The 21,604-nt window shown below is 38.9% G+C and overlaps 1 protein-coding gene across 2 annotated transcripts in view; it reads left to right on the top strand.

Annotated features, from left to right (window-relative positions):
* Positions 1 to 21,604, top strand: part of RAB2A (RAB2A, member RAS oncogene family) — a gene marked incomplete at both ends in the record, with an annotated part of 95,471 nt that overhangs the window by 4,717 nt on the left and 69,150 nt on the right. The window contains one exon of one of the 2 annotated variants that reach the window (XM_080694657.1): positions 20,047 to 20,118. The exons of the other annotated variant lie outside the window; for it this stretch is intronic. Within the exon in view, the coding sequence (XP_080550783.1) occupies positions 20,047 to 20,118 (72 nt within the window). The remainder of the gene's footprint in view (positions 1 to 20,046; positions 20,119 to 21,604) is intronic. 2 annotated transcript variants of the gene reach the window in all.

The raw sequence follows: 21,604 nt of genomic DNA, 5'->3' as shown, positions 1-21,604 counted from the left end.
ATTCATTTACTTTTTTTTTTTTTTTTTTGGTAGTACTGGGGGTGGAACCCAGGGGCTTTCTACGAACTCCGGGCTACACTCCCAGACCTGTTTTATATTTTATTTGGAAACAGGGTCTCTTAAGCCAGCGTGGTTGGCTTTGAACCTATGTGATCCTCCTGTCTCAGCCTCCTAAGCACGGGGATTACAAGCGTGCGCCACCACGTCCGGCTCATTTACTCTTTATGAGCATATATACTGTGTGTGTGTGTGTGTGTGTTTGTGTGTGTGTGTGTGTGTGTGTGTGTGTGTGTGTGTGTGTTATTGGTACATTGTAGTTTCATATCAAAATGTAGTTCAGAGCAATAGGGACATAAATGCACATAGTGCTTGGTGTGCTCCCCCCCAGCTCCCTTCTTACTCTGTCTCCTTCCCCATACATGTTACTGATTTGGGCATTGGTAATTTCACATATTTTCATCTGTACTTTTAAGTGAGAGTAGCAAACCCATCTCTCCCTGTTGAATTATTCTGATCCTTTTTCTCTTACCTCATTCTCTGTTCCCCTTTTCTCCCTACCTATTTCTACTGCATTTTAAATCTTTTTCTGAAGAAGGCTTTTGACTTGTTTTAAATATAATGGTATGCCATTGGTGGTTTTTTATTAAGTTTGCATGCCTTTAGGGGAGGTGCTGCAAGGCTTTACATGAGGTGAAGTCTGAACTGAAATTAGAATGATGAGCATGGATTTGTCATATGCGCAAGGGAGAATGTATCTCGGGAAGTATGTGTTTGCAGCTCAAGAGAGTGACATAGGCTAGAGATTTGGAAGCTAAAAAGCATAAAATGGAATCTTTATTATCTGAGATTTCAAAGTCAGAACTGTTCAAATTAGGAAATTTTGTAGGGAAGCAAAAATTCTCATAACATAAAAATACTTATTAGTTGTTTGCCTAGCTGCCTACTCTAACAAAGCTAATAAAAAATATTCTATTTAAAAAACTTACTAGTGAGCCCCTACTCTGAAGAAATTAAACTTTTTGCCGAGGTGGCGCACGCTTGTAATCCCTGCACTTGGGAGGCAGAGACAGGAGGATCGCACAGGTTCGAAGCCAGCCAATGGCTTAAGAGACCCTATTTCCAAAATATAGAAAATAGGTCTGGGAGTGTAGCCCAGAGGTAGAAGGGTTTCCAGGAACCCCAGTACCACCAAAAAAAAAAAAAGTGAATGAGAAGGCACATACCCTTAATCTCAGTACTTGGGAGGCTGAGCCAGGAGGATTGCAGTTTTTTGTTGTTTTTTTGTTTGTTTGTTTGTTTGTTTCTTTTTGGTGGCACTGGGGGTGGAACCCAGAGACTTTCTACCTCCGGGCTATACTCCCAGACCTATTTTATATTTTATTAGAAACAGGGTCTCACTAAGTTGCTGAGAGCCTCACTAAGTAGCTGAGGCTGTGCGATCCTCCTGTCTCAGCCTCCCAAGCGTGGAGATTACAAGTGTGCGCCACCACGCCCGGTTTAGGATTGCAGTTTTGAGACTAGTTTATTGTTGGAGCAGGTTTCATATTTTCTGAAAATTAGCAAAACAAACTGGGAAGAAAATTGGAGGTAGAAAATTTCTGTTAAAGTTTTTTAAGTATGAGCTACATTGTGCACATAAAAGAATGTATAATCTGTATAGTTTAGTAGATTTTTTTTTTTTTTTGTGGTACTGGGGTTCCTGGAAGCCCTTCTACCTCTGGGCTACACTCCCAGACCTATTTTTATATTTTTTATTTGGAAACAGGGTCTCCTAAGCCAGCGCGCACGGCTGGCTTCGAACCTGCGCGATCCTCCTGTCTCTGCCTCCCAAGCGCGGGGATTACAAGCGTGCGCCACCACGCCCGGCTAGTTTAGTAGATTTTTAAAAAATAATAAATCCTCATCCTCAAGGAATATACATCTTTACATCTTTTCCTCAAAATCTGGTTTTCACTAGCCTGAATTTTATATTAATCCTTTCTGGGCTTTTTGTTCATAGTAGCATCCCTAAACTACTTTTGTTTAGTTTTTCCTGCTTTTAAATGTGTTTAGCTGTTTTAATTCATCAAGTGAGAGGTGACCCATGTCTGAAATACACCTTTTAACATCACAGAATTTAGATGGTATGCTTTTCTTAAACAATGCTTTTTATATGTCATGTATAGTTATTCTTTGAAGATTTTTGACTAGCTGTTTTCTCCATTTCCTATTCCTAACCCAGTTTATTTGCAACTTATTTTTCCCTAGTATTTGCATTGCTTCTAACGTTTTATGTTTTTTTGTTTGTTGGTGGTGGTACTGAGGATTGAACCAGAGACAGTTTGCCTCTAAGTTAAAACCCTAGCCCATTGATTGATTGATTGATTGATACTGGGTAGTTGAACCCAAGGACATTCTACCTCCAAGCTACACCCCTGGCCCTAGTTTATTTTTTATTTTGAAACAAGGTCTCACTAAGTTAGGGAGGATCTCACTAAATTGCTGTGGCTGGCTGAAAGCCTGAGATCTTTCTGGTTCAGACTCCAAAAGTACTGGGATTACAAACGTGTGCCACCACAGCTGTCTGTCTGTCTGTCTGTCTGTCTGTATTTATTTATTTATTTACTTGGCAGTGCTGAGGATGGAACCCAGGGGCAGTCTACCTCCGAGCTTCACCCCAGCCCTATTTTTGTATTCTTTATTTTGAACAGGGTCTCAGTTAGTTGCTGAGGGCCTCACTAAGTAGCAGAGACTGGGTGCAAACCTGAGATCCTGCTGTCTCAGGTTCCCAAGTACTGGGATTACAAGCATGCACCACCATGCCTGGCTTTTTTTTTTTTTTTTTTTTTTTCCCAAATAGGGTCTCATTAGGTTGATGTGAGTTTTACTACTTGCTGAGGCTGTCCTCAAACTTGGAATCCTCCCAGGTATATGCCACCACACCCAGCTACTTTTGAGCTATAGAGGGTGTTGGTCCTGTTCTCATTCCTTTTTCCCTTTCTTAACCTCCCATGATCGACCTCATTTCTCATCTCAAATAATGCCCCGTTCCCATTCCTTGCCAGTGCTTTTTTGTTCCTGTTATCCTATTCTATTCCTTCTCCACCATGAAATCAATTTTCTCTTTTATCTGCCCCCCCTTTTATCTCTCTAGCTTTCCTTCTCTTACAGTAGCTAGTAATTTTGCCGTATTATTTAACAGACCCTTAATTTTGCCAACTCACCTGTTTTCCCTTCTCCTTCTGGCTCAGCTATGCTTGCTCCATTTTGTTATTCTCTCTTTCATTCTCAAATCTCTGAGTCTTGCTACAAAAGATGCAGCCACATGTGAACCTCTCTCATCTCCTTCCTAACTGCTACATTTTTGTTTTTGCTTTTGCAGTACCAGAGATTGAACCCAGAGGCATCCCACCTCTGAGCTACAGCCCCAACCCTATTTTATTTGTATTTGTAAATAGTTCCTCACTAGTTTGATGGGAGTCTCACTACTTGCCAAGGCTGTCCTCAAACCTGTGATCCTTCTGTCTTAGCCTCCCAAGTACTGGGATTAGAAGTGTGCACCACTATGCCCAGTTCCAGCCCTATTTTTTATTCTTTATTTTAAAACAGTCTCACTAAGTTGCTGAGGGCCTCACTAAGTATCTGAGGCTGGCCATGAACCTGGGATCTTTCTGTCTTAGCCTTCCAAGTACTGACATTACAGCCATGCGCCACCATGCCCGGCTTAACTTTTAGTTTACTATGGAAAATTTTCTAACTTTTATTTCATAAGCCCTGTTTATTTGCAAGTTTTAAAATACCTATATCTAGGCCGGGCGTGGTGGCGCATGCTTGTAATCCCTGCGCTTGGGAGGCAGAAACAGGAGGATCGCGCTGGTTCTTGAGCCAGCCTTGCTGGCTTAAGAGACTCTGTTTCCACATAAAAATGTTAAAAAAATAGGTCTGGGAGTGTAGCCCATGGGAGTGTATACCGGAGGTAGAAGGGCTTCCAGGAACCCCAGTACCACCAAAAAAAAAAAAAAAAAAAAAAAAAAACCCTATATCTTAGCTGTTTTTCTTCGCTTAAAAATAAAGGATGCTTCAAAAAGAAGCCAGGTGTGGTGGCTCACACTTGTAATCCCAGCATTTGGGAGGCTGAGACAGGAGGATTTGGGTTGCACCTCAGCTACTTAGTGAGGCCCTATGCAACCCAGTGAGACCCTATTTCAAAATAAACAATAAAAAAAATAGGGCTGGGTACAGCTCGAAGGTAGAATGTCCCTGGGTTCCATCCCCAGTACCAACCAAAAAAAAAAGACGTTAGATTTCCTCTGCTACCAAACACAGGTAGTCATCTCCTTTTAATTCCATCAGTGTTTTATAATTGTAAAACAACTTTTTTAATATAAATTCTGTTTTAATAGCTCCAAAGTAAATACTGGGTATCTGTATTTTTTTGTTTGTTTTGCAGTACTAAAGATGGAACCCAGGGACATTCTACCTTTGAGCCACATCCCCAGCCCTATTTTTTATTCTTTAATTTGAAACAGGGTCTCACTGAGTTGCAAAGGGCCTCACTAAGTAGCTGAGGCTGTCCTTGAACCTTGATTCTCCTGTCTCAGCCTCCCAAATGCTGGGATTACAAGTGTGAACCTACCACACCCGGCTCGTATCTGGTTTTTTTTTTTTTTTTTTTTTTGTGGTATTGGGGTTCCTGGAAGCCCTTCTACCTCCGGGCTACACTCCCAGACCTATTTTTTTAACATTTTTATGTGGAAACAGGGTCTCCTAAGCCAGCGAGGCTGTCTCCGAACCTACGCGATCCTCCTGTGTCTGCCTCCCAAGCGCGGGGATTACAAGCGTGTGCCACCACACCCAGCTTTGTATCTGTATTTTTAAAACATATTTCTTGTACCAGTAATTGTACCAGTAGTATCATGATCCATTCCTCTGTTGTTCAGTCCTAGTCCTTTTTTTCTATTTTCCTAAATTTTATTCTTTCCTACTACTATTCTCTGGCTTCTTATATTTTATTTAAATACAACCTAAGTTATATCTAGACAGTATTTCTCTGGTATTCTCCATCACATTAGCTTTTGGCACAATGTCTTTGTAGTAGATTCTCATGAGGAATCCTTCACATGTTATGGTTCTGACACCATGTCAAAGGTTTGTTATCTTTTAATCCTTGAACACACTTATGAGGTTTTCATTTTATAGATAAAGAAAATGAACTATGTTTTTGGAGCCAATTAGTCCCACACCCTTGACTATAGTATCACCTGGCTCTGTTCCTCTTTGCTCTCTCCATCTACCTCTTAGACTTTATTTTTCATAACTGATGAAAGTTTAGGTTCTCTTTGTACTCTCTTCCAGATATTCCCATTTTTAGAGGTAGCTTACAGTTTTACTGTGCTTATGGCCAAACACTCAAGCAAAAAAGGGGAAAGTGAATATTGATGGCCGCGTGCTGCCAACTCCTTGAAGCAGGATGGTGCCTGGCACAGTTAGTACTTCAGTGAATGATGAATGTGTCCTGGGTAGACTGCATGCATTGACCCATTTTTTTTCCTAATTGTTTCCAAGAGGACTTAAGAGCACATATGTAAAATTTGATAGTTTTTTATGAAAACGAGAGACGGAAGGGGATATATTACTTTTCTCTTGTTCCATAACTGCCAAAATTAGGAGCTCAAATAGTAATTATCTTAACATTCTTTAGTTCAGAAATCTAATGTGTCTATTGGCTAAAATTAAGGTTTCAGCAGGGATGAATTCTCTTCTGGAGAGGCCTTGTTCATTCAGATTGTTAGCAGAATTTAGGTCCATGTAGCTGTAGGGCTGTAATACCTATTTGCTCTCTAGCTTTTACCTGAGAGTTTTTTCTGGCATTCATTTATTCATTCATTTGTTTATTTACTTACTTACATATTTATTTATTGTGATACTGGGGTTGGAACCCGGGGCCTTTTACCTCTGGGCTACACCCCCAGACCTATTTTGTTTTTATATGGAAACAAGGTTTTCACTAAGTTGCTGAGAGCCTCACTAAGTTGCTGAGCCTGGTTTTAAACCTGATATCCTCCTGTCTCAGCCTCCCAATTACTGGAATTATAGTGTACCAGTATTGGGAATGGCCTAGAAAGATTTGAGAAAGCTATGATTATTAATATATTCCAAAAATTGGGTGAGGGGCAAATCTGTGAAAGGACTTCGGTTCTGCCTAAAAGCAGGCAACTATTTCAATGTAAATTAACCTAGCTAAAGGTAATTAGCAAGTCTATAGGAGAGGGGAACTAGGCCTTTCTCTGTCTAAAGACAGATCTACATGAATAGATAAGCTAGCTAAGATGGTAGGAGGGGTCGACCTTCTTGAAAGGAGACACCTTGCCACACCTTTCTGGGGGAGGAACCTTACAGGGTAAAGGGAGATACCTTACAGGGACGCTTACTATGTCAGAATTACTTAAACAAGATGGAGGTCATGGATATAAAAAGTCCAGGTCGCGTACTGTAACTTTGGGTGGTGAATTGGCTCGAACCACCGGCCCCCATGCTAGAATGACATGGGGCTGTAACTATCTTCTGTATTTTTGTCTTTTTAATAAACTTCTTTAAATCTTCAGCAAGTGTCCGAGCTATATATACTTATCCTTAACTCAGGACAAGAACCCACTGTTTTTCTGTTTGGGGATGTTTTGGGTTTTGTTGTGGTTTGAGGGAAATTGTGTCCGGGACCCTAATAGGGGTCCCCGGAAACAGTTTTCCCACAACCATAACATTCCCACACCGTAACATATTTCACTGTAACAATATATGTGTGACACCATGCTCAGCTTTTCCCAGCATTTAGAACTCATTCCCATACCCACATTTTATTTGGTTAGTGGCTCCCTTTCTCTACCTTTAAAGGCAGTAACAGTGAGGCACATCTTTCTCATGTCCCATAATTCTAATTCTTGGTCCATTTCATCTCTCTCTAATCTAGGAAAGTTTATCCACTTTTAAATATTTTGTGTGATTAGATTGGGCTTATCTGGATTATTTGGGATAATCTATCCATTCCAAGGTCTTATTCATGTCTGCAAAGTTACCTTTACATTGTAGGGTAACATATTCATAGTTTTCACAAATTAGGGTGTGGACATCTTTTGGAGGGCATTATTCTACTTACCATAGAAGGCTAAGGAGCAAATGGTGGAAACAACAGGCTAAAATCAGAAGGGACATTAATACCTAAAGTGTGTGTTAAGAAGTGATATATACTAGCTGGGCATGATGGCGCACACTTGTAATCCCAGCATTCAGGAGGCTGAGACCAGAGGATCACGGTTCAAGGACAGCTTCAGCTACTTAGTGAGGCTCATTGCAGCTCAGTGAGATCCTGTTTCAAAATAAAGAATAAAAAATAGGGAGTATAGCTTGGAGGTAGAATGCTCCTGGGTTCCATCCCCAGTACTGCAAATAAATAAATAAATGAATGAATGAATAAATGAATACTGTGTAATATAGTGAAAAATTATAAATATAAAACTGATAAGGGCATTTTCTCTAGTGACATAACTCATTGAATCTGAACAGTAATATCTGTAAAGATGATATTTTTCTATGAGAAAAAGGATACTAATTGTCTCGTCATAACCCTAGGAACTTACCAAGCTGGGATTTGAACCTATGCCTTTCTGACTCCAAAGTCTGTGCTTTCTCCTCCGATATATATATTTCTTATGTTTTTCTTTCTCTATTTTGTAATGGGGATTGTTCACTGGTAAATACTAGTGAACGATGGTGAATTCACATATATTCTTCACTGCCCCAATACCAGGGATGTTCTACCTTGAATTCACTAGGTTGCTGAGAGTCTCATTAAAGTTATCAGGCTAGCCTTAAAATTGCAGTCCTCTTGTCTGAGCCTCCAAAATACTGGAACTACAGGCATGTGCCACAATGTCCAACTCTCATATATTTCTTGATTCCCATAAATTCTATATCAGTCTTCTGCTTTTGACCTCCTAATTGCTTGGTCTGTTGAGTTGCTTTGGGAGTGTCTAGTCCCTCTGTTGCCTTCACTTAGACAGATGGCACCTCCACTTTCACAAAGCAGGGCAGAGCTATCCTGTATAAAACTAAGATAAAGTCTTTGCTAACTTACCAGCCATGTAACTATGAGTAACTTGAATCTTGGTGTCTTCATCTACAAAATGGAAATGAATAAATGAGATTAGATACGTAACAGTGATTTCATTAATAAATGGTTCATATTTCATTCTTTTTATCCTTCTTCCTTGAATGTTTCTGTAATTTCACCATATGCATTTAAAAAAACTAACCCTAATTTGATTAGTGCTGTAATGCCTTAGTAATGCTGATCAAAGAGCAGAAATGATTTATTTTGTCCTCTGTGTGTCCTGATATGTTCATTCCCCACCTCCCCCCACATCCCTGCTTAGCTTGCTTATTTGTGGCTAGTTGTACTTTAAGGAGTTTACTATCCTTGATTTTGTTTTTTTCTTAGCTTAATTTGGCTTTTTTTTTTTTGCCATATTTGTTTTCATTTAGATATTTTGTGAAAGGTTCCTTACATTACAGAGATACTTTACCAAGATTCATTTTATCCCAGGTATATGTGTATACACATATATTTATAGCAGCTTTGCTTAATTTAATGTGTATGACCATCGAAATCCTCTAGTTAATTAGAAGGACTTGGGGTTTTGTTCTTAGAAGGAGCCATTTGAGTATATGAAACAGAAACCCATTCCCACTAGCTAAGAAAGAAAATGTAATAATTTAAAGAAGGCTTAAAGAAATCCAAGAAAAACTGTGTGTGTGAATAGTCTTTTCATCACTGTGACAGAATACCTGAGAAAGTCAATTTAAAGAGGGAAATAATTATTTTGGCTCATAGTTTCAGAGGTTTCAATCCATGCTTGATGGCTCCATTGTTTCTGGGCATATGGTGTGATAGTACATCATGGTGGAAGAATGTGGAGAAGCAAAGCTGCTCACCTCAAGGCAGCCAGATAGCACAGAGCAAGAGTGAGACACATACACACAGTGTGATTGTGCATATGCCCACAGAAGAGACCAAAGACAGACCCCCAGGGGATTCCTCCAGTAACCTACTTCTTTAAACTATTTCCACTTCCCACAGTTCCCACCACCTTCCAGCACTTCATTCAGCTCTAAATCCATCAGTGGGTTAGTCCACTGATAAGAGCCAAGCCCTTGTAAACCAGTCACTTCCCAAAAGCTCTACTTCTGAATACTGATCAGGGACTAAGCCTTCAACACATGAACCTTTGAGGGACGTTCCAGATCCAAATTATAACATTGTATGACCACATATGAGACAAATGAAATCTTTGTTCTCCCCCCCAGGACTTCTCTTTTATTAATCATTTGTGAATTTGGATTTATTTCTGTTATCAAGCAATACTCTGGTTTAGTCAAATGTGCTGGATCAAGGAGTAGTTCACAGGTGTGCCCATTCACTATCGGTTTTTAGGTTGAGTTAGGCACATATCTTACACAGAAAGCAATATGATGGTCAGATTTCCCAAGATGTGTATTGTCATCTGTTTCTTGTAGGACACTGTAGAAAGAGGTTAATGATTTCTAGAATTGAACAATTGATTTGATTTGTGAGTTTTCTGTTTGTAAAATTGGTATAGTATTGTCTAGTGTATCCTATACAATTATTCACCTAAGCTCAAAGTCACATTTTCCCTCTAATTTTATAGCTGTCTTTGAAATTCCATTGTCAGGGTTTTTTTTTTGGTGGTAGTGGGGTTCCACCTATTTTATATCTTTTATTTGGAAACAGGGTCTCTTAAGCCAGCGAGGCTGGCTCCGAACCAGCACGATCCTCCTGTCTCCGCCTCCCAAGCGCAGCAGTCAGGTTTTTGTTTTTGTTTTTTCCTTCTCTTATTCGCAGTTGATATATCAGGATAAGTAGTGTATTCATGCTTTCTCTTCTGCCCCTAGCATTATTAAAAATGATTGGTGACTCTCCTTTTTGCATTTGGTCATCTTTAGCAATGACTGATATGTATTAGTGGTCAAATAATATTTTATTCCAATTCTTTTCTTGCTGTTTTAACTTAGCACACTTGGAAGTTTTCCAAGAGTCTAGCATTTGAAATTAAAATATCTTGATTAGTGTGGTGGCTTCATTGTTTTCTTATAACCATGGTAAAATTTAAACATCTTCATTTTTTCTCATCTAGAAAAGCCAGTAAGTAGTACTGCATGGTTTATCTGCTTCATGAGATTTTTATGAGCTTAATGTAAATACTGTGTGCAGGTGCCTTATAAGCTGTGAAGTACTTCATTAATAACATCTAGTCAGGTGTGGTGCACACCTGTAATCCTACTACTTGGGAGGCTGAGGCAGGAGGATCGCAAATTCAGGGACAGTATCATCAAGTAGTTAGACTTTCATCAACTTAGTGAGACCCTGTTTCAAAATAAAAATAAAATAGAGCTAGGGCTGTTGCTTGGAGGTAGAATGTCCCTGGGTTCAATTCCTAGTACCATAGTAATAATAATAATTGCAGTAATAGTAATAAGAATAATAACATTTGAGGCATAATTTTTCTTATCTGTTGAGCATCCTAAAGTTATGTTAGCAGAATGGGTCTTTGCCTATTAAAAAAGCTATTTGCTCAGCTGACTTCAAATTGTTATTATTGGAGTTGAAAGAAACAGTATCATGTGGCAACCACAAAATGGCAGCTCTGTGATTCAGATGTCTTCATGAGCCACTTGAGATTGAAGACTACCAAAAAAGAAGTTCTAGCCAGGCATGGTGACACACACTTGTAATCCCAGGACTTGGAAGGCTGACACTGGAGGATCACAGTATGAGGACAGCCTCAACTACTTAGTGAGGCCTTCAGCAACTTAGACCTTGTTTCAAAGTAAAGAATTAAAAAAAATAGAGCCAGGGTGTGGCTGGAGGTAAAATACCCTTAGGTTCCATCTCCAGTATGGGGAAAAAAAAAAAAAGAAACTTTACTAGTCTTCAGGGAAAAGATGATATCTTATGATACCAGTAAGTGATTTCTCTCAATTTTTTGCCCCTTTGGAAAGAGGCAGTTTTGTAGATTTGCAGAAGTCTTTGGTATAAATCAGCTGATCAATACTTAATTCTTTGGATAAATTATTATTAGTTCAAGCTGGGCGTGGTGGCGCATGCTTGTAATCCCAGCCTTTGGGAGGCTGAGACTAGAGGATCACAGTTTGTGGATAGCCTCAGCTACTTAGTGAGGCTCATTGCAGCTCAGTGAGACCCTGTTTCAAAATAAAGAATAAAAAATTGGGCAGGGGGTGTAGCTCAGATGTCAAATGCCTCTGGGTTCCATCTCTAGACCAGCAAAAATAAAAAAATTTAGTTCAGTGTAAGAATGCACTTATGCTTAAAACTTAGATTGATATTAAAATTAATAATAACATAATGACTTACAACTATCAATTGAAACAGTAGTAATTGTATGCCTGGTGAGTTTACTTATAAGTAAAGATATTTGTTACACTTTTTCAGAATGACCTTGGGTTTGAGGTAAAGAAATTACCAGTATTAATCAACTGATTGAATAATTGTCCACAAAAGGCTGTCCTTATAGGCAAGCTGTAGGCACATGTTACTACACTGAGTTCTGGATTTTTTTACTTTTAACATTCACAACAATTTGGATAAAGTTTACTTTGGTTGAAAGAGTTAATGTATAATATGGATTATAACAAAATCTAAAATGACCTGATAGCCAGAATGATTAGCAAAATTGACATTTTAAAAATGGAGTTAATGAGAGCCAGGCATGCTTATAAGCTCAGCATTTGGGAGGCTGAGACAGGAGGATCTCGGTTCTCAGACTGCCTCAGCTACTTAGTGAGGCCCTTTGCAACTCAGTGAGACCCTGCTTCAAAATAAAGAATACAAGTTGGGCGTGCTGGCATACGCTTGTAATCCCAGCATTCGGGAGGCTGAGACCGTAGGATCGCGGTTCGCGGACAGCCTCAGCTACTTAGTGAGGCCCTTCACAATTTAGTGAGACCCTGTTTCAAAATAAAGAATAAAAAAAATAGGGCAGGGGGTATAGCTCGAAGGATGAATGCCCCTGGGTTCCATCCCCAGACTGAAAAAATAATAAAAAAAAAAAAAGAAAGAATACAAAATAGGGCTAGGGGTGTCTCTGGGAAGTAGAATGCCCCTGGGTTCCACACACACACACACAAAGTGGAGTTAATGAGCCCGTGAAGTGGTACATGCTTGTAATCCCAGTACTTGGGAGTCTGAGATGGGAGGATCACAGGTTTGCAAGCCTCAGCTACATAGTGAGGCCCTCTGCAATTAAATGACACTCTGTTTCAAAATAAAGAATAAAAAATAGGGCTGGGGGGTGTAGCTTGGAGGTAGAATGCCCCTGAGTTCAATCCCCTGTACCCCCCCCAAAAAAAAGGAATTAATGCCCTGTATTTACTTAAAGAATAACTACCCTGAGTAATTAGTAGCACACATCTAAAAACTTACTGTAGTTTTATATGACTTGATTCATATGACTCAGATGAGTAATAGAGGTAATAAAAGAAGAAATGTGATGCTAGGTCAGTAAAAGTATAATGTAAGGTTAAGACAGGCAATAGTTCTACACTCTAAGGCCTAGCTGCAAGTCATTTATGGAAACTTGTTTCAGAGCAGCATCTATAAACTGGAGTCTGCTCAGGAGACCAATGAGAATAGTCTGATGGCTATATCAACCATGATTCTTTAGGACCATTTGAGTCATATTTAAAAGATAATACAATGACTTTCAGATATTTAGGTGACTGTCATATAAAATAAGGGCTTGGACTTTCTGGCTTTTTGTTGGCAGACCCAAGACCATGAGTAGAAAAAAGATAGATATGGACTCTATGAAATGGAGAGTTGGTTAGGTGGTAAATCAGTTTGTACTGGAGCTATTCAAGCAGGGGGTTGATTGATACATATTAGGGCTTAGAAGATGGACACAAAGGTAGAGGGTTGTGATTTGATTCTACCCTGGAGACCAGTTTGCCACAGTAATTACAAGCAAATGAGCCGGGCATGGTGGTGCATTATTATAATCCCAGTACTTGGGAAGCTGACATGGGCGTCACAGGTTCAAGGGCAGCTTTAGCAACTTAGTGAGACTCTTACCAACCTACCTAGAAAAAAATTAAAAATAGGGCTGGGGGTGTAGTTCAGAGATAGAATGCTCCTGAGTTCAATCCCCAGTACCATACACACACACAAAAAAGCAAATGTAATAGATATGTGCAGAGTTATATAGAGTAGTGGTCTTCAAAGACTTTTTGAGATAAATAAAATAAAAATCTGTTTTTATAATGTATTAGTTTACTTGCAGGCTTCCTTGTAATTTTCTTACAGACCATTATTTAATATAACTATTTTCAATCATGTAGAAGCATTGCTGGTAATTTACTTATTTATCTTTGGTACTGAAGATTGAACCCAGGGGCACACTCTGCCTTTGAGGCACACACCCAGCTCTTAATTTTTATTTAAATTTTATTTTATTATTATTATTATTATATTTATTTATTTATTTATTTGGTGGTACTGGGGTTCCTGGAAGCCCTTCTACCTCCGGGCTACACTCCCAAACCTATTTTTACATTTTTATTTGGAAACAGGGTCTCCTAAGCCAGCGCGCGGCTGGCTTTGAACCTGCTCAATCCTCCTGTCTCTGCCTCCCAAGTACGGGGATTACAAGCATGCGCCACCACGCCCGGCTTAATTTTTAATTTTGAAACAGGGTCTCACTCAGTTGCTGAGACTGGCCTTGAACTAGGAATTGAGTCTAGGAGCATTCTACCTCTGAGCTGCACTCCGAGCTCTATTGTATTTTTATTTTGAAAAAGGGTCTCACTAAGTTGCTAAGGCTGGCTGAGAACCTGTGATCCTCCTGTCCCAGCCTCCCAAAAATCTGGGATTTACAAGCATGTGCCACCATGCCTGGCTTGGAGAGTTTTTTTAATTAGTCATTTATATTTGTGCACAAAAATTTTTTTGTGTGGTACTCAGGATTGAACCCAGATATATTCTACCTTCGAGTTATATTATCCGCCCAATTTTTATTTCTTATTTGGAAACAGGGGCTCACTAGGTTGATAAGAGTCTCAGCGTGTGCCACAATGCCTGGCTCTTAATACATCATTTATATGTGTTGATATGGAAAGAAACATAAGACTTATCCTTAAGTGAAGAAAATAAAGGTATGGAACAGTACTAATTGTTTAACCTAGGGGCATTGTACCTCCAGCCCTATTTTATATTTTTTTATTTTGGGGTGGGGTTTTTTTTTTCCTTCGGTACTGTGGATGGAACCCAGGGACATTCTATCTCTGAGCCACACCCCCAGCCCTATTTTTTATTCTTTATTTTGAAACAGGATCTTACTGAGTTGCAAAGGGCCTCACTAAGTAGCTGAGGCTGTCCACGAACCGCAATCCTCTGGTCTTAGCCTCTCAAATGCCGGGATTACAAGTGTGCACCACCACACCTGGCTAGTTCTATTTTTTATTTTGAAACAGGGTCTCACTAAGTTGCAGAAGGCCTCACTAAGTATCTGAGGCTGGCTGTGAACTTATGATCCTCTTGTCTCAGCCTCCCAAGTGCTGGAATTACAAGTATGTAACACCATGTCCAGCCCAAACTCTGTTTGAAAACAAAAAATAAATAAATAAAAAGGGCTGGGAATGTAGTTTGTAGGTAGAATGTCCTTGGGTTCACCCCAGTACCACAAAAAATAATTTTAAAAAATAGCCGGGTGTGGTGGCACATGCTTGTAATCCCAGCATTTGGGGGGGGGGGGGCTGAGACAGGAGTATCAGGGTTCATGGCTAGCCTCAGCTACTTAGTGAGACCCTTTGCAACTCAGTGAGATCCAGTTTCAAAATAAATAATAAAAAATAGGGCTCAGAATAAGGTAACCTAACTGAGGGGATAGGAGTGGGGAGAGGGAAACTCTCTAAAGCACATGATGTACTTAAACGTTATCAAAGCCGAGCATGGGAAGGAAGGATGGGAAGGGAGATGGGTGGGGATTGGGTAAGAGCTAATTGGGTGATGCATGCATGTATGCCTACACAAGTCTTTTATTCCATTAAGATGTATGACTACAATGTACCAATAAAAAAATTTTTTTAAATAAATCTTATACCTATTTAAAAAAAATAGGGCTCGGAGAGTAGCTCTGGGTTCCATCCTCAGTACCAATAAATAAATAAATAGTACTTTCAGGACTGGAAATTACTCTGGGTCAGTTTTGACAAGTAAATAGGGAATGAAAGTAAAGGCCTAGGACATACTGTACTCTATAGATGTTTTAAACACTGTTCACTGAGGCTACACTATATTTATTAAAAAATACTATAATAACTTTAGCTTAGTTTTTATTTCATTAATTTATATTTTTTTAAACTTTCGACTCTTTTTGACTTAAAACATCAACACATTTTATAGCTATACAAAACATATTTTCCTTCTGGCCTGCACATGGTCAGAATAATCAATATCACTACCTTCCACCTCCATATCTTGTTCTACTGGAAGGTGTTCAGGGACAGTATCACTCACAGAACTGTCCCATTCTTTGATAACCATGCCTTCTGAATTCTTTCTGAAAGATTTGCCTGGGCTACTTTACAGCTGACTTTTTGTTGTTTTTATTAATAAGTAAAAGGAGTATACTCTAGCAGGGTGTGGTGGTGCATGCTTGTAATCCCAGTGCTTGGGAGGCTGAGACAGGAGGATTGCAGGTTTGTGGCCAGCCTCAGCTGCTTAGTGAGGCCCTGTGCAATTTAGTGAAAACTTGTTTCAAAAATGAAAGAATAAAAAATAGGGTCAGGGGGTGTAGCTCATAGGTAGAATACCCCTGTCAAGTATTGTCTACTGTACATAATTGTATATGCTATAATTTTATACAACTGGTAATGCAATGGGTTTAGTAGTATCACCCCAAAACACAGGAGTGATTCATTACACTATGATGTCACAGCTGTGAGATGTGACAGCTAGTGTGACTAGGCAATAGGAATTTCTCAGCTGTGTTAAAATTTCATGGGACCATTCTATATACAGTCCATCACTGAAACATCATTGTGCCGTGCATATGTTGTAATATGTCAGCAGAAATAGATGGTATAGGTAATCTTTTCCTTCTATCTTTTTTTATCCATCCTTGGTACAGTCTCATGTGGTATGGTTAGACATGGGAGGGTTATAATTATTATACTGGTCAAGACAAGATTTAGTAAAGGGCTTATGTATTGTAACAATAGTGAAAATGAAAAGCCGATTAGAAGTGAGAAAATTAACAGTGAATAATGTTATAGGAAATGAAAAGGATTTAAGATGAAAGTAATTTTCATTTCTAAAGAGTGAATACCTCAAATATAGATTTTTTTATTTGTCTTTGAACAAAAATAATGCATTCACATGATATTAAAACTGTATTAGAGCGGGGCGTGGTGGTGTACACCTTTAATCCAGGACTTGGGAGGCTGACACAGAAGTATCACAGGTTCAAGAACAGCCTCAGCAATGTAGCAAGATCTTCAGCAATTGATGAGACCCTGGTTTTTTTTTTTTTTTTTTTTTTTGTGGTACCAGAACCCAGGGGCTTTTCTACCTCTGGGATATACTCCCAGACCTATTTTATAATTTATTTGGAAACAGGGTCTCACTAAGTTGCTCAGAGCCTCACTAAGGTTGAGGCTGGCTTCGAACCTGTGCAATTCTCCTGTCTCAGCCTCCCAAGCACTGGGATTACAAGTGTGCGCCACCACGCCCGGCTTGTGAGACCCTGTTTTAAAACAAAAAACTAACAAGGGCTGGGAGTATATGTAGAGTACCAGAAATAGAATGCCCCTGGGCAGGCAGATGGACAGACAGAATTGGTGTGAGAGGGCTTAAAAACTGGTTATGGAGACAAAAGATGACATTATAACAAGAGCAACAGATCAGGAGAAGTAAAGGTTAAAATTTGGAGGAGGTTAGCCAGGCGTGGTTGTACATGCTTGTAATGCCAGCATCTGGGAGGCTGAGACAGGAGGATCATGGATCGTAGACAGCCTCAGCTACTACTTAGTGAGGCCCTTTGCAACTCAGTGAGACCCTGTTTCCAATAAAGAATAAAAACTAGGGCTGAGGGTGTAGCTTAGAGGTAGAATGTCCCTGGGTCCCATCCCCAGTACTATAAAACAAAACAAAACAAACGAAATAAAAAAAACCCTGGAAATATAGCTCAGTGGTAGAGTACCCCCGGGTTCAATCCCCAGTACCACTAAAAAGTAAGGAGTCCAGGTGAAGGAATAAACTGCCAAATCTTTTATCCTCGCTATTTGTATCCATTATAAGTGCTCATTAAAGAGATGTTCAATACATAGTGTGTTTGTCACCCTTTATAAGCTTACTTTTAAGGTCAATTTTACCCTTCAGGGAGGCCTGACATCATCTGTTAGTCAAAGTGCAAGTCTAGATTTGTTTTTCTAGAGTTATCTCCCTCCCCCCTTTGACAACAGAGAATATTGTATTTCTCTCTGAAACCGGACAATTCAATTATATACTCAGTCAGGAAATCTCCATATTTAAGGAGAATACCTGAAATATTTTGTGAAAAGGGGGTATGTGTTATGGAAAGTTTCCTAAAAGATGTAGCACTTGAGTTAAGTTTTTGTTTTTCTTGCGGTACTGGGGATGAAGCTCAAGGATGTTCTACCTCTGAGCTACAACTCCAACCCTATTTTTTATTCTTTATTTTGAAACAGGGTCTCACTGAGTTGCAAAGGGCCTCAGTTAAGTAGTAGCTGAGGCTGTCCACGAACCACGAGGCTGAGGCAAGGATTGCTATTTGAGGTCAGCCACAACTTGTGGAGGCCCTCAGATGCAACTTAGACCCTGTTTCAAAATAAAATTGGGCTGGCGGTGTAGCTCAGAGGTGGAATGCCCCTGGGTTCAATCCCCAATACCGCCAAAACAAACAAACAAACAAACAAGAACAACACCACTAGAGGACTTACTAATTAGAATCTTGGGCTCTACCAAAGAACTACTGAATTTCTGGAGTCCAGCTTCAGGAATTTGCATTTTTAATGAGTGCTGTTTATAATTGTTAGGCAGTGACTTGGTCTCTGATTAAAGGAAAAAGATAAGGTGACTTCATGGTGGGAACCCTCAGAATATCACTATTAAATGTAATAGTTTGCCGGGCATGGTGGCACACGCTTGTAATCCCTGCACTTGGGAGGCTGAGACTGGAGGATCGCACAGGTTCGAAGCCAGCCTCAGCTACTTAGTGAGGCTCTCAGCAACTTAGTGAGACCCTGTTTCCAAATAAAAATATAAAATAGGTCTGGGAGTATAGTCCAGAGGTAGAAAGCCTCTGGGTTCCACCCCCAGTACCACCAAAAAAAAATTAATAGTTTTTATTAATAATAGAGAGATAACGATATCCAAAATATCCACACAAGGCCTTAAGAATAGTATTTACACATCTGCTTTTTATTATACAAATATTTAATAACTACTGGCTGAAGGGATCATTCTAGGTACTTTGGAGGATGAAAAGGTGAATATAGGTCTTGCCTTCAAGGAACTTTGTGTATAAAAGAGTTTTAAAATTTTAAATAACTAGGAATGTAAGATAAAAGTTAATATTAAGTGTCATTTCAGAAAAAGAAATAAAGTCTTATCTATAAGCCCATTATGGCAAAGATCACATCCAGCTAATGAGAAAATCCAGAAATCTTCATGAAGGTGACTGGCTCTTGTAAAGCTCAGAGATAAGGTGGAGGGTGGGCTTTGGGTTTTCTATTTGCTGAAGAAAACAAAAAAATAAATCTTTGCCATCTAGGGACTTCTCTCCAAACTTGCAGGGTAATTCTTTTTATTGAACTTTTTTGGTTTTTCTTAAATTTTCTAAGCCTTACTGTTTAGGTTTAGGGTTGTGGTTTAGTGCTAGTTTCTACTTTGGCTGCTGAGAGTGAACAAGGCCTGACTGAGCTTACCTTGAAGGGAGTTGGTTTGTTTGAGTGTAGACTTGAGCTTGTGTCCTGAGGGGAAAGATTCATTAAAGTGGAAAGTTGTAAGGGTACAAGAATTCAATCTCCCTTAAAATAAATAGTTTTTTGTTACTTTTTCTAATAGCACTTTATTTTTTCGAATTATAGTCATAATTCATATATATTATGAATTGTGATTCATATATATTATGTGAGTATTCTTTTTTTTTTTCCAAATTGATTCACCTATGGTTGAATGTAAGTTCTATATGCAGGAAACATGTCGGTATAAGTCACTAGTGCAGTGTATACTTAGCATTTAGTAAAGATTTTGAGTGAATGATGACTGCCTTTTGGGTTTTGTGTAGTGTGGGATGCTATCAGTTAAGCAGTCTTAGTTTATTGTGAGGATTAGGAAATGTTTCTTAGAAGACCTGAAAATGAGTAGGAAAGAGGTGTAGTATTCAATATTCCGTTCCCCTACAGAACAAATAGGATGAATGTAGAAAATTTTTCTTTGAATTTAGGAATGTAGAAGTTATTCATGACCTCAATGAAATTAATTTTAGTAGAATATAGGAATGGAACTCAGATTAATTACTCATGAAAGGAATTAGCAAGAATACAACAGGCAGCTTTTTCTAGAAAAATAGATCCCAAATGCTTACTGCTGGCTAGTTTCTTTGTTTATAGGGGCATATGATAAATAAACATTGGGAAATTGGTATATTTTAAATATTTTTACTGTTACACAAAAACAAAAGTACATGAAGATTGTACTGCATGGTAATGTGATAGAGGATACTAGGAGGACAAGTTGTCTTCTAGGAGGTTAGCTGACACATCGATCATTCACGTGGAAATGTTAAATGAATAAGAAAGAGTAAAGAGTATTTGATAAGTTAAGAGCACTAAACAATCATGGTAGGTTGTTCACAGCACTCAGAGACTCCTTGCTGCCATTTTTCCATGTGCTTTTATAAAATGTTTCTTAATTTTCTCTAAGTTTGATTTAATTTTTATTTTTTAAACTTCCAGGTGTTGGTAAATCATGCTTATTGCTACAGTTCACAGACAAGAGGTTTCAGCCAGTACATGACCTCACTATTGGTAAGTTTTATAAAAGAAATAAACATTAAAAGTTTTGAATACTTAAGTCAGGTATGGGTGATACATAGGTGAAAGGCTAAGACAGGAGGATCACAAGTTTGAAGTTCCAGGCCAGCACTGGTAACTTAGAGAGACCTTGCTTAAAAATAAAAAGAGCATTCAGGCGTGGTGGCGCATGCTTGTACCCAGCACTTGGGAGGTTGAGACAGAAGGATCACATAGGTTCAGAGCCAGCCTCAGCTAACTTAGGCTCTCAGCAACTTAGTGAGACCCTGTTTCCAAATAAAGTATAAAAATAGGTCTGGCAGTATAGCCCTAAGGTAGAAAAGCCCCCTGGGTTTCACCCCTAGTACCACACAAAAAAAATAAAAAGAGCAAAAGAGTAGGGACATAGCTCAGTGGCAGAATGCCCCTGAGTTCAACCCCCAATACACACACACACACACACACACACACACACACACACACACACGTTTTGAATAAGTTTAAATTTAAGATGCAAGAGAGTCCATTTTATTAGTGATGATTCCAAAGTCAATTAAAACTTGATTTGTTATTGGATAGTTTAGTCTCCATTTCTTTTTTTTTTTTTTTTTTTTTTTTTTTGGTGGTGGTGGTACTGGGGTTCCTAGAAACCCTTCTACCTCCGGGCTACACTCCCAGACCTATTTTATACTTTTTTAAAATTTGGAAACAGTCTCTTAAGCCAGCACAGCTGACTTCGAACCTGCGTGATCCTCCTGTCTCCGCCTCCCAAGTGCGGGTATTACAAGCATGCACCACCATGCCCAGCTCCACTTCTTTTTTATAAATAAGTGTACTAAAAATAAGTATTATGCCGGTCATGGTGGTACACACTTGTAATCACAGTAATTGGGAGACTGAAACAGGAGGATCTGAGTTCGTGGCCAGCCTTAGCAACTTAGACCCCATTTCAAAGTAAAGAATTAAAAAATTGCTCTGGGGATAGAGCTCAGAGGTAGAATGCCCCCGGGCTCAGTCCGCAGTGCCACAAAATATAAATAAATAAATAAATAAATAAATAAATAAATAAATAAATAAATAAATAAATAAATACTGCCTAACTTTGCACAAATGGTTAGAGTGCAAAAGACACTAGTATTTAAGATTTCAATTGCATTTCATGATGAAACAAATAGTTGAGAGGCAGTATAACATCATGTTAGGAGCAGACTGTCAATCAGCTTGCTAGAAATCAAATCTAGTATCTGTCATTTTCTGGTCAAGCCACTTCACAACTCCGTTTCATTTTTCTTGATAGAGTGTGTATAAGTAAAATAATAGTAGTACTAGTCCCACAATTATTATGAGCAGTAGGTGAATAATAAATGTGAAGTGCTGGAACAGTGCCTAGCTGTATGGTAAATCCTGTAAACTTACCTTTAATTATTAACCAAGAAAACTTACTACCAGACAGTTGTGAAGAGTAAATGAGATAATTACTGGTAAGAAATAATTGATAAAT

The sequence above is a fragment of the Muscardinus avellanarius genome (assembly GCF_963383645.1).
Source record: "Muscardinus avellanarius genome assembly, chromosome: 4".
Lineage (NCBI taxonomy): Eukaryota > Metazoa > Chordata > Mammalia > Rodentia > Gliridae > Muscardinus > Muscardinus avellanarius.
The sequence above is the reverse complement of the archived record's forward strand: the minus strand, read 5'-3'. Positions and strand labels throughout refer to the sequence as shown.